We start from the raw sequence: 13,964 nt of genomic DNA on the forward strand, positions 1-13,964 counted from the left end.
AGAGTATGAGAAAGAGCACATGGTGGGGGTGGGGTGGAGGCAGCACCCCTATTTTTGGGCTACCAAAGGGTTCATATCTGAGTCTCAATACTCTCTAGGCCTCACCCAGAACTCCAGCGATCAGGCAGGACCAGGGACTGACTCGTCTCACCTGCCCCGGGTCCATCCTCCCCTCCTCACTGGTATGAGCCCTAGGGCAGAGCTGACCTGGCAGGGGAAGGGAAGGTGAGACCCTCAAATGGGCATCCCCCTGCAGAGGAAGCTACAACCCCCCCCCACTCCCCAACCCTCTTCTTCAACAGTGCAGCTATTACTGCTGTGAATAACAGCACCCCATCCTGCCACCTTTGGCCAAGCTCCTAATTCCAGGGGTCCAGTCTCAGCTGCCTAGGCCAAGCTGAGCAGGAATCGATGAGAGGATTCACTGACTGAGCTGGATTTCATGTGAATCTTTCCCAAGAAGCCAGACATGAAGAAGCCCAAGTGAGCCATCCCCGGCTTGCAGGCAGCAGTGTCTGGACACATCTTGAGACGCTTGCACATACGTCAAGGACAACAAAAGATGATGACATGGGCATGACGTGGACAATGTGCGAACATGTCTCTGACTCCACTGGACTTGGCGGTCACACAGCCCACATTGGCCCCACTGAGACAAGGCAGGGGGCACACAGCCCCCATATCATCCACTGAGGGCTTCTGAACTAAGGAGAAGATAGATTTTTCTAATCCATACTTAGCTGCGCTCCCTTTGACACTGGGCTGAGCATTTCCTCACCCCAATTTCCATGGCCACAATGGGGCTCCTGTCTACCTCGGCCATGCCATCTCTCCTGCTGATGTGATTTCCTCCCTTTCTTCAAGGCCCAACTCAGGTACCGTCTTTCATGCCATCCTCCCACCCTGCTATGTCTACAGACTGAACAGGAGCATTCTTTGTTCTTGCTCCTATTAAGTAGGCCAAGAGGAAGGAAGGAAGGAAGAAAAGAAGGAAGGAAGGAAGAAAGGAAGAAAGGGAGAGAGGGAGGGAGGGAGGAAGGGAGGAAACAAGAAGAGTCTTGTTGCTGCCCCACCCCTGTCCCCTGAAGCTGTAGGATGCCTACTGTATGCAATCCACTGAGCACCTTTTGCTGGTCTCTGCTGGGACTGTCCCAGGGTTCACCCCCTGCCCTTGACCCCCCTCTCCTCTAAGGCCTCACCATGCACCCCACTATTCTCCTCCATACCAGCTGCCCTTTCCATCTGCCAGGGACTGAATCTGACCACACTCCTTCACATACATGTTTGCTCCCCCATCTGGAACATGATCTCCTCAAGAGCACGCATCCTCTTTATTTCCTACGTGTATCCCTAGCATATAATAGTGCTTGGCACACAGTAAGTATTTAATAAATGCTTTTCCATTCCACTTCATCAATGAGGAGTCAAAGGCTCTGAATTCAAATCCTGGCTCTGGTACTTTCTGCCTGTCTCATTTGGAATAAGTCCCCTGAGCTCTCCAGTCCTGAGTGTCATCCACCAGAAAATATGGAGCTTGGATAAGAGAAGTCTCTTCTTGGTCTCCAGCTTCTATTGCTAAGGGGCTTTTCAAAGTTCCGGATCCTTCTGTCTACAGAAAGAACATGGCAGGGGCTTTCCTTCTTACCTTCCACAGATCAGGAGGGCCTTCCACCAGCTTGGCCTTTGTATGGCAATACTTCAGAGCCAAATGCAGGCATTCTGTCCCAAACTCCATGTCGTGGTCACTGCACTGCAGGGGGAAAAAGAATAAATCAAGACCAAATAACATTGTCATTGAGGGCTACAAAATTAGGGCATGAGGGGAAATCCTATCATGTTTCTGAATGTGTAAAATAAGGCACAGAGGACTACAATGGGAACCTAATATTACTGACAACAAAAGTGTGGGGATCCCTTGCCTATCAGTGAACCCCTGGCCCAGATAATCCATGTGCTGGTGGTGAATGAGGCCCAGTGTGTGGAGACTTTCCCTAACACCTGAAGAAAGTGAGATGGGCCATTGTCAGAAGCACAAAAGTTTCTTCCCTGAAAACATTTGGGCACTGGATAAATAGAAGACACCCTGTTTCCAGAGCCCATAAGCTACCTTTGCAAGCAAGCTTATCAAATGCCTGAAGAATATCAGAGGGTAACCATATCCAAGAGATTTTTTGTTGGGACAACAAAGGCCTCCCAGGAAACCACAGTTTTTATCTTGTATATCACCAAAGTCTCTTCAGGTCAAGATGCTATCATTGGTTGGACTTTTGAGACACCAACGAACATGATTCTGTTTGGAAGAACCTGCTGCATTTGGATCCCAAAGAACACAAAACTCCATTATCCCAAACTTGGCCAAGGAGCACAAATTTCTCTGTGGCCATAACAGAGTCTAGATGGGCCTTTGCCCATACGAAAGGGGACGTCTGAGGAAGGATAATGCCAAGGCTACATCAATGCAAATTCTGTTTACAAATTACCAACTTTATGCTTGGCATGCCAACAGAATCATATCATTGAACAGAAACAGTGAGAAAGTGGAATAAACAAATAGGCGAGACCAGGAGCTCAGACTCCCGCATTCAAGGGCATCCAGTCAAACCCTTTCACTTTACAGACGAAGAAGCAAGGGCCCACAGAGAGCAATGACTGGCCCAGCATCCTGCCTACCATGTGCCAGGCACCAAAGGTGCCAAGACAAAAGCCACACCGTCAGTCCCTCGGGAAGCCTACATTCTGAGTGTGGGGAAACTATCCAAAAGCATCCTGGGACAGTCTCCTCTCCTTGCTGCCACCTCTGGGTAATCAGCTGAAGAGCCACCTTCCCCAAGGCCTCTCCCAGCCTCCCCATGGGAGGGTAAAGACTGGCGGCGTTGGGCCTCTCTCCGACCCCAGACTTCTTGGGCTCCTTCCCTGCAGCCTCAGCTGAAGGCCCAGCTCCCACAAGGCTCTTTTGCCAGTTTTCCTTAATTTTAGCATCTCCCCTCCGAGATTATCCCCAATTCATCCTTCCAGACCTTGTTGTTCTCATGTTGTGCTTCCTGATGAACTGTGAGCTCCGTGATGGCAGGGACCATCTTCTCTCACACGTAAATGCTTGGCACAGTGCCTGGCACACATCAGATGTAATTAATGCTTGATTAACATATACATAGAATGATAATAATAATTAACAACATTTCTATAGTGCTTACAATGTGCCAGGCACTGTGCTAAGCACTCTAACAGAAAATATATTCAAAATAAATATGAGGACAAAGGCCCAAGTAGCTGGAGCAAATATTGGAGGGGAGCTCTGAAAGCAGCAGGAGATTCTGAAGGGAAGAAGTGAGGAGGGAGGGCATTTCAGGCAGGGGGCAGAGCCAGTGCAACGTTCCCAAGATGGGAGATGGAATCTGGTGTTTGAGGAACTGAGCAAGGCCTTTGTGGGTGGATTGTAAAGTATGTGAAGGAAGTATTACATGATAAGCCCACAAAGGTGGGAAGGGGCCAGCCTGTAAAGGGATTTGAATGACAAAGGCAGGTTGTATTAGATTGGAGAGGTGATAGGTAATCCCTAGAATTCATTGAGTAGGGCAGGGATACAGGCAGATCGGTGCTTTAGCGAGCCCTAGGGCAGCCCCATGAAGGATGGACAAATTAGGAAGTTACCACAGTAGTCCAGGTGAGAGATGATGAGCCAAGGCCTGAGCTAGGATGGTGAGTGGCCTCTATGGCCAATATGTAATTATGACTACGATGAGCACCTGCAGGATCAGATAAGAAGACTATTTCTACCCAAGGATCCTGAAACTGGCTGATTCCTCAAAAGAGCAAACGTCTAACAACCCGTTTCCAGTGAAGCCATCCATCTTTCAATGCACTAAAAATGTATTTTTTTTTAGTTCTTGTCACTAATGCCTATGAAGTGCCACTCACTTAAACCTAAGTTCTCACTACTCCTACCCTGGTGTGGATCAAATAATTCCTACATCTGTTATTCCCGTGGACTGGACATTATTCATCTCAATAAAGTTTGGTGTCTGTTACCCTTGAAATTTCCCTTCCTCCATCTCAAAGTTTACTGTCACTTTTCTATCCTTTCCTTCAGGAAAATTAGGTGCCACATTGAAACATTGTACTGGAAGGGGAGAAAACGATCTGGGTACCAGGAAGAGAACTTCTAGTCTTGTTTTGTTTTTTTCCCACAGCTAGGAAAGTCTGAGGAAAACACACTTGGGAGGGATTGTCTTTGCTTTCTAGTAAGGGCCTGGTGCCAAGAGAAATCTCACACATCCTGAAAGGAATCAGGACAAAAAACCCTACCTATGTTTGCCGGGGGGTCCAGGGAAGTGGGAACTGGGAACATTCTAGTGGCCAGGAAGCTATCACTGGAAGAACATAGGCTCGGCTCCCCCAACATGCTCCAACCCTGTATGACTTCCCCAAACCCCAGACCATCCCCACAAACATCTCCATCAAAGCTGGTCCCTCAACTTTAGGCTCCCTCTAGGCAAACATGGCACTCAACAACCACTTAATTCCCTAATTATTGTGACTCTAAAGGGCTTGTATTATAATCCCACTTACAAATATGGTAAGTTTTAATGATCCATTTGAAAACTGTTTTCAAATGCTTTCTGAAGGGAAAGAAAGAACACAATAAATAGGGTATGACGTAAGATTAATTTTTCAGGTTAATTCATCATCATAATAGCAGTCAAATTCAATAGTTTATAATGGAGTATGATATATTTACAGTGGTCTCAGTATGCCCTTCCAAATTCAAAGCATCCAACTTTTAAAATTGGAAATAAATTAAAATTTAATTATGATCAAAACTTTGGAGCAATTTGTTAAGACCATACAATACACATATGTATGTATTTGAGGCTAACATATTAAATCCCTGTTTCCATTGCAGAGAGTTGGAAATTTCCATTCTCTGAGTTAACACTCATATGTGATCATCCAGGAATTGCCTATAGTGGTCCTTTGTGATATGTAATCTGATATGAAGAATCTTGGAACCTGGCACCATCCACATAATGATTTCAACAACATAATTTCACAACATGACTTCATCAGTACAACATTGAGAGGAGGGAGAAGGGTCCCCATCACACTGAGCTGACCCTTGCAGGAGACCTAACAGAAGGCCATGGACCAGAGTCACACAGGATTCAAGGACTTGGTTAGGTGGGCTCTTAGGAATCAAGGGAGTCACTATATTGATGAGATTGCAAGTTTACCTAATCATTCCAGGATCTCAGCAAGGTCTCATGGGAAAGATGCCCAAGAAAGCACAATAAATAGTGGATGAAAACTTACCCTAAGACATGCATCTACACGTATCTCAGTGTATAATCATATCCTAATTTCCATAATCAAAATCTGCTTCAAGTAAAACAAAATAGGCTTACTTACATCCAGGCCTACTGGGCGCACCTGCATTCAATGTATTACCATATCAAAACTCCTTCTTGAAGCAGATACTCTACCTCCTCATATACTACTGGTATTGGGCAATGTGCCGGAGAATTGCATGAGAGACAGTTATCCAGCAGACCTTGTTCTCAATACACCATCAGATTATTTGTTGAATAATTAAGATGAGATGATTTTAGCCTCCGACCATGCCTAAGGAGAGAACACTGACGTGCCTGTCACTAGATAACAATGGGTAAGAGCTACAGAGGCAGACAAAGCTTCTCCTTCAGGTAAGGATGCTATTGCAAATGTCCTTGGAAGCTGATTTATATTTTATTTATTTCATTTTTATCTACCCACCCACACGCATTCCCACCAGCCCCGCCCTGCTCCATCAGAATCCATCTTGAATGTAGGCCAGGAAAGAGCTAACCATCCTGTGAAGGAAAACTCTTGAAACCTCCCCAATGACTGGCCTACTTCACAACAAATTCTCAAGGAAAAAAATAAGAAATTGGAGGAAATTCACTCCAGAGAGCCCAATGATCTCACATTTAACCATTATTATTAGCCCACTTTCCTACCCAATTTTTCCTGCCCCCAAAAAATAAGAGCAAGAGTACATACAAGACACTATGCCAGGTATGGAAACGGAAAGACAATGACGGAACAAGGCCTGTCTTCAGGGAGCTTACCAGGGAAAACAACACGGCCATGATTACACCAACAGGTAGATGGATGAAGAGTTAGATGAGAGAGGGAGAAATATGATATAGACAGATACACACATGGCTAGACAGACAGACAGAAATCTCATAGAGAATTCATTAAGGCTTCACATACACCAGGCACTATACTAAGTGCTGACAAAACACATACAAACAAAGAAGAGAGGCCATACCCTGAAAGGGCTTACATTCTGAGCACAGTGGAATGGTTTGGAGTTATTCAGCAAATGCTGCAGAGGCCTAGAACCAAGTTAGTTAAGGCCAGGGATGGACTATCCAAGACCATGGTGATTTCAGGAGTCACATTCAATTTTCTGGTGAAGAAGAAGGAGAGATGACAGCCCATATAGACAGCAAGTACACACTGTCACAGCACTAATCTCAACTAACCATTCTCACCACATTCCCTCCCTCCTTCCAATGTCTTTCATGTCATCCATCAGAGGCACTGATGAGTTTTAATGGCGGTTTTAAAAGCTAAACATGGAATGCACATAGTAAGGACATAAAAAAATGCTTGGGGAAGTTAGGCAAGACCAGTAAGAAGAATTAAGCTAAGTAAATAAACCACAAATTCAGTGATGACCTCTGAACAAGAAAGGGCTGTAGAAAGTTTGTGTAGCTTGTAGAAAAAGCATCGTGTTAGTAGTCAGAAGGTCTGAATTCAAATTCTAATCTGACCACTGCTTGTTTACATGACCCTAGCAAAGGCCATTCAGGTCTCTATGCCTCCATTTCTTTATCAACAGCAAGGCTGTCCAACACACGGGCTGTGCGCCCCCATGAGGCCCACCTGTGCGCAGAAATCAACATAAATGCTTTAGTTAAAGCATTTATGTCAACTTCCATGGCCACAGTAAACACAGGTGAGCTGCATAAAATAGCACTGTGGGCCCTGATCTACAGAATGGGGAGGCTGGATGGTTCCCAACCTGGAGACTGGGGAGGAAGGACAGGGACAGGGTAGAGGAGAGGCAGTGCATCAATCTCATTGAATAGTTCAGTTTAATAATGAAGAAGCATGCCTTCCATAGACTGAAAAAAAGGAACATTCCTTAAATATGTATGATATACATAAACATGTGTATGTGTATATATACATATACATATGTATATACAATATATATCATGCGTACCTACATGTGTACAATATGTGTGTGCATATACACATACGTGCATATATAGGGATCCTATATTATATCTATATAACTAACAATGATATATTATTATGACTTTATTACTAATAAATGCTCATTGGACAGGATTTTAAAAAAGTAAGTATCGGAGATGAGGTCAAGCTCTACCATCGGTCATCTTTGGGCCAGGGGTCCCTGGGCACATGCAGAGGAATAGGGACTGGAGGGAAGAAAGGGGTCAGAACAGATGCATTCTCTGCTTTTTCTCTTTCCCTCCTTGGTTCTTTGTCTTCCTCTTCTCTTCCCTCACCACTTCTCCCCTATAGAATATAAGCTCCATGAGGCCAGGATCTGTTTTCATTTTTGTCTTTGTATCAACAAGTATTAATTTATTTATTAAGCACCTACTATGCACCTAGCATTGTGCTAGGCACTAAGGTAGAGGCGCTTACATGCTAATGGGAGAGAGAGAGGAAATGTGGTTGAATTGTGTTGATCAGTCTTCGCAGCAGTCTATGTCTGCTGATGGTCACTGGACAAAAATTTCACATTTATTAATACAAATAGCTAAGTGAGTATTTCTGACAGTCTCAGAACTGGGATTCTTGGCATTCCTTAGCTCTGCCACTATCCCTATAGCAGGGAATGGGAGCCCCCGGGACTGAAGGCCATTTTCTGTTCCTCTTTATTCCATGGGTCACCATCAAGCTTATTACTCATTGAGCATCTGACCTCTTCATTCTGAGCCAGGCTTCTCCCAGACACACTGTAAAATGACCTCTGAGATCCCCTCTGGCTATAACCCTGGGTCTACTTTGCCCCCTCAATATCAGGAAAAACTATAAGGAGATTCATTGTACCTTTTGTTGGCTTAAAGAGGATCCTTTGGCCATTTTCCCTGGGACTCCGTCTCTAATGGGCCAACAGAGCACTCTGTAAACAGAAAATCTTTCCTGACACTCACCAATGGAAGCTTTGCAATATTTATTAAGCAGCCTCCATCCTGGGCTCAGACAGAAACTTTGAAAGAGTATTGCAAGTTACCCCATTAACCAAGCCGAGCCTGAAGGCATAGGCAGCCATGATGGCACCATCCTGGGACAAAACCCAGGGCTTCTGCCCCACTCACCCTCCACTGCCTCCCCCTCATAGATCACATTCCTTCCTTGGTTAATCACCATCATTATTTGCCAAGTGCTGACATTTTCCTCCATGCTGTTCAATCCATGCAAAAGCACATTCCTTCCCCCAAGGATTATCATGAAATTAAGCAGACCTCAAAGGCAAACATGCTTAGTCCAAGAAGGCTAAAACAAAGAGGCAACATTTTGATTAGTTTCCAAATGATATATCAATTAGAAGGCGCACATGTGAGCTGTCAAATGCCAGATACAGTATTCCAATGGATGTACCCTGTGGGTCTCCCCATGGTCAGGTTAGCAAGAGTCTCCCAAAATATCCACAGTGCGAGACACACAAAGATCTTCTAGTCTTCCAAGTGAGCCATTGATGAGGCATGAAGACCCAATCATTTCTAATTATAACCTCAGCAGAGAACCACTGAAAGCTAGAAATCCTTTCATAGAGTTATTAAAATGTTTTAAGAACAATTTTAAGGAAACTAAAGCAGAATTGGAGGGTGAGGGGCAAGAGGAGGTAATTAATCTCTGTCAAGTACATTTTTAATAAGTTTTGTGTGTTTGTGTTATATCGTGGGCTTTTTTTTAATCAGCACATACTTGCCAGTTCTTGCCACATCTTGTGGAGTCTGCTAACTCAATGTATGATTTTATTTATATATTTTTAGCAAATGTAGTTATAGTGAAAGATGGCAGATTGGTAGCCCCAGGGACAAAGAGCTACCTTTCACCAAGCAGCAGGTACAACTGCCAGCCAGGCCTTCTGGGTTTCCTTCTCCATGTTCTTTTAAAACAGAGGTCCTTAACCTTTCCTGGGTTTCATGGACCCTTAAGGCAGTCTGCTGAAGTCTATGGACTACTTTGCAGAAAGAATGTTTTTAAATGCATAAAATAAAATACAGAAAATTACAAAAGAAACCAATACATCAATTTTTTAAATACTCATTTTTTTGCCAAAAGCTCATTAACCCCAGGCTAAGAATCCCTGATTTGGAGACATTTCCAGCCATGACTGGTCTTGGGGCATTCTGCCCGCAGCTATACCACTTTGGAAGGTAGGCATCTTTCTAGCCCCTTAAAACAAAAATGACCCCATACTGATACCAGCTGTGGCCTCTCTGTCTGTTGCATTAGGCATTTTAAGTGGCTTCCTTAGAAGAAAACACAACCCTCCCTGCATACCACAACAATGTCTGCATTTCAGAAAAAACCTCCTCCCTCAAAGCCATGTGGAGGAGAAACTTCCAAGGTCCTTCCCAGCCAGCTGAGCAGGGAACAATTGGTACCTAAAGAGGAGACATCCTGGTTTGCTTTTGTAGGGTTTTCATTTAATCCCATTTCTGGAAACTTCTTCAGGGCCCAAATCCCCTCAGGATGACTTGTCTTGCCTGCTCCTGTGGCTTCATCAGAGGTCCTGGTGGCCAGGAAGGGAGGGGGAAAGGCCAGCTGCAGGGCAGTGAAACAGCTGGAAAGTAACCTGCTGCTGGGAGGTAAGAGGGATGGGGTGGGAGTCAGTAAGGGACAGGTAGGGCAAGGGGTCCTGGCGTCCCCTAACAGATCCCACGCCCAGGCTCTCAGCACACATACCAGTACAGAAGGGCAGTGATGGAAGGTAAGGGGGATGGGGTGGGAGAGAATCAGTGAGGGCCAGGTAGGAAGAGGGGTCCTGGCATCCCCCAAAAGACCCATATGTCCAGGCTCTCAGCGCATGTACCAGTACAGAAGGGCACTGATGGGAGGCTGTTGGCCACGTTAAGCCTCAGAACTGAAGGGGGCATTTGCTGAGCTCAGCCTGTTCCTTTCTGGAATCAGTGAGGGTGGGACACAGGAGAGAGAGCAGGGATACAGGACAGCCCAAGATACGGGATGCCCTGAGGAAGAGAGGTTACCATGACCCCTGCCTCCCTCCCTCTCTCTCTCTCTCAAGAAAACCAGTCAGGCAAGAGCCCCAGACTCGAGATCTGCCTGTTTTTCTTAATTCCTTGATGAAGTATGAACCCCAGGGGGATAAGGACATGACAGCAGGGCTCAACCTTCTCTTCACTCCCCACCTTTACTGGGGACAGATTCTGACTGGGTCTGATGCCTCCAGAGGCTTGGTAAAGGAAACAGGAGAAAGGGTATGGGTTCAAATTCCACCTCTAACACTGACTGAGGAACCTTGGGCAACACACTCCACCTCAAAGGCTTCAGAAGCTTCTGGACCTGAAAACTAAGGCAGCTGGCCTCTGATGGGGGGAGGGGCCCTGGGAGTGAGGGCCCATGATCCAGATCGAGTGACAACACGAATTGTTGACAACATCTACAAAGCGCTACGTTTCAGGTACCATGGTGGGCGCTTTACAATTAGCATCTCATTTGATCCTTCCTTGGCACCTATGTGGTAGGTGCTATTATGATTCCCATTTTACAGAGGGGGAAACTGAGGCAGAGGTGAAGTGACTCACCCAGGATCACTCAGCTAGTAAGTGTCTGAGGCTGCATTTGAACTCAGGTCTTCCTGACTCCAGGCCCAGGGCTCCGTGCACTGTGGCGCCCCCTAGTGGCCTCCTAAGCTCTAAAGTCATGCCCTGGAAAATCAGGGGTTAGGCTAGGTGGCTTCTTGAGGTCTCAAGCTATGATCCTGTGAAGGAAAGTCAAAGTATTTTACCAAACACTGACTTAGAGACTCGGACTGGAGGAGACAGTTCTCATCATCAGTCAATCCAAGCCCTCATTTACAGAAAAGAAGATCACAGCCCAGAGGAAGGAAGTGATTGAGGCGTCAAAGGGAGGCGTCTGCTGGAGGCACTCACAGCTAAATTTTCAGTCTGAGCATTGACGCACTCAGCAGTCGTAAAACACCGCATATCCTAGCTCGATCCATGGCGTGGCTGATTGGCCAGGCTTAACAGAGAAAATGATTCTAAAGCAGAGGGAGCTTAAGAGTGAGGAGGGTTTTTTTGAGAGTGATTGTTAAACATTTACCAGCACACCCCTAGCCCAAAGTCACAGGATCACAGGGTAGCAGAGTAGGAATTCGAACCCAGGCCATCAGTATCCAAAACCCATATTCCCTCCAGTATACCATGATGCTGAATTTAGCTTTTAGAATTACTATCTGTCCACATGGAGCTCAGGTTTGTCATCTTAAAAGTCTCAGCCGGGCTCCAAATAAGCATAGGAAGTCTCTAATAAATAAAAGAAAAACCACATGGGGGTTGGCCACCAGGTCACTGGATGGCCTTTTCTCCTCCAGTCCTACAGATGTCACTCAATAGCCTCCCACTCCAGGTGCAGCCCCAACAACTCTCTTGAAAAAACTCCAGCCTTCTTCACAGCACATCATTTTTGCTTTGAGCCAAAAGGAATTTTGCATAACTTTATTCACCTTCCCTAAATTCCCTCCAAAATTCAGGTTGACTAAGATTTCCTATTTTAACTTCCTGCCTCATTATGCATGAGATAGAAAACCACACATGCATTTTGCCCTAGAGGGGGGGTGACATGAAGGAACTGCACATATGCTCGCCAAAATCTTCTCCTAGAGAAAACAGCTTCCTACTTCTCTAAGACACTCCCTTCAGCTCAACCTTCAGAAACCCAACCCACCCCCACCCTGTCCTGCTTAATTTCCTTTACAGGGTTTATATAAGATCCTGGGGAGCCCACTTTCCCAAAGGCTTAATCAAGTACAGAACAAATTAAACAGTCCACTCTTCAGAAGCCCCTCAATCTTGCTTCATGTTATATATATGTGTGCACATAATATGCATCCGTATGTAGATGTGGATGTTTATACACGTGGAAGCACACATACGCAATGTACATGTATCATCATGTAAATAGTTGTGGTGTACATATAACACATAATACATGCATGCACATGTGAATACACCAATATGTATATACTGCATATATAATTATATGGATGTGTGTATATATAGATTATATAGATACAAATAGATAGATATAGATATGTATTATAATACATAAGGACAGGATGCTCTCACCCATTAATCAGCCATGTGGTGTGCTGGGAATCAGGAAGATTTCAAAGCCTGCCCGGACAAGGATTGGCTGAATGACCCTGGGCAAGTTACTGGCTTTCTCCAATCCTCTGTCTCCTCATAGGTAAATGTGGGATGCTTGTAGCCCCCCTGCCCTCCTAGGCATGTTGAGGCTCAGTGAGGTGGCAGATGCAAAGCCCAGCTCAGCACATTGAAGAGCACCCTGGCTCAGAGCAGGAAGACTTGGATTCAAATGTCTCCTCTCATGCAGTGTGACCCTGGGCAAGTCACTGGCCTTCCTTGGCCCTCTGTTTCCTCATCTGTTCAACCCTCTTGAAGAGGCAGAAGTGAAGGAGCTCAGCAGTGAATGGGCTATGTCTATGAGCCAACGCCAATCCCAAGCTTGCTTTGTTGAGCACAGGAAACAGTACTGCAACTTTTGTTTTGAAGCCATATTGCTTTTCCAAGTGGTCAAATACCAAAGCTCTGGCTTTGAGCAAAAGGGGAACATCTGGGCCCAAAAATCCACTAAAAATGGCTTTCTGGAGAAGAGGGCCTGAAGCAAATCCAATAAACCAGCCCAGCAGTAGCTCTGCAGCCTCCAGCATCAAGGAGAAAACCTAAAACCTTGCCAGAAGCCTCCAGCTCCTCAACTCACTCTAAGGGCATCTGTGAAGCTGAAATGAAGGGCTCTTTAAACCAGTTTTAATGGTTGAGAGTGTCCTAGAGGCAGACAGAAGGAGGCCACATCAAAGACCCCACACTAGAATGAAATGAGCTTCGGGAAGGGTTAGGAGCCTGCAGAAAAGTGAATCTATTTCCAGAAAGATTTACCAAGTGCAAGAATTTGTGCCAACTCCTGGCCAGTGCTAGAAAGTCTTTGTCAAGTGAGGCTCCCCAGAAAACTTCCAGGGCAGTCTGACCCTCAAGGCAAAAGAGGAGTGATGTACAGGGAGGCAAGCCAGGTGGGGACTGTAGCTCCCAGGGATCAATAGGACTGATCAGCACCAAGGACAGGGGAAGGTGGAGGTCAGTACTTGGACAAATCCATGATTGCCCTGAGCTCTCCCTCCACTAACAGAGACCGCGCCTTATTCCTGCCTCCCAGTCTGGTGGGAGTCTTGTTCATGCTTCTCGGACAGATCACTGCCACACCATGAGGCAACATCGTGTAACCTGGACAGTCTTGGATCCCTTCCCCATCCCATGCCTGTCTCATTCCTTGGTAATGTTTCTTCCAAAGATGCACACTTCATTGCATTTGCCAGAACAACTCAGCATGGGTGCCTGTTCAGGTATAAATATCAGTCCTGAGGAGCCAGAAGCAGGTTCATTTAGAGGTAGTACCATAGCCTGAAGAGAAGACCACATAAAGTCAGGACAAACCAGGTTCGAATCCTGCCCCAGACACTCATCAGCTCTGTCCACCTGGGGAACTCACTTCACTCTCTGGGCCTAAATTTCCTCATCTGTGAAAGGAGAGGGGTAGCACTTAAGGGCCTTCTAGCTGAAAATCAATGATACCATGAGGCCATTCAAGCTATGGGGATGTCTGTGGACCAG

The 13,964-nt window shown here is 45.7% G+C and overlaps 1 protein-coding gene across 2 annotated transcripts in view; it reads right to left on the reverse strand.

The window, feature by feature from the left end:
* CRPPA (CDP-L-ribitol pyrophosphorylase A) overlaps positions 1–13,964 on the reverse strand; it is a 268,571-nt gene that overhangs the window by 202,362 nt on the left and 52,245 nt on the right. For both annotated transcript variants that reach the window (XM_036760933.1, XM_036760932.1), the window contains exon 4: positions 1,646–1,750. In XM_036760933.1, coding sequence (XP_036616828.1) covers positions 1,646–1,750 — 105 coding nt within the window. The remainder of the gene's footprint in view (positions 1–1,645; positions 1,751–13,964) is intronic.

The sequence above is a fragment of the Trichosurus vulpecula genome, chromosome 5 (genome assembly GCF_011100635.1).
Source record: "Trichosurus vulpecula isolate mTriVul1 chromosome 5, mTriVul1.pri, whole genome shotgun sequence".
NCBI lineage: Eukaryota > Metazoa > Chordata > Mammalia > Diprotodontia > Phalangeridae > Trichosurus > Trichosurus vulpecula.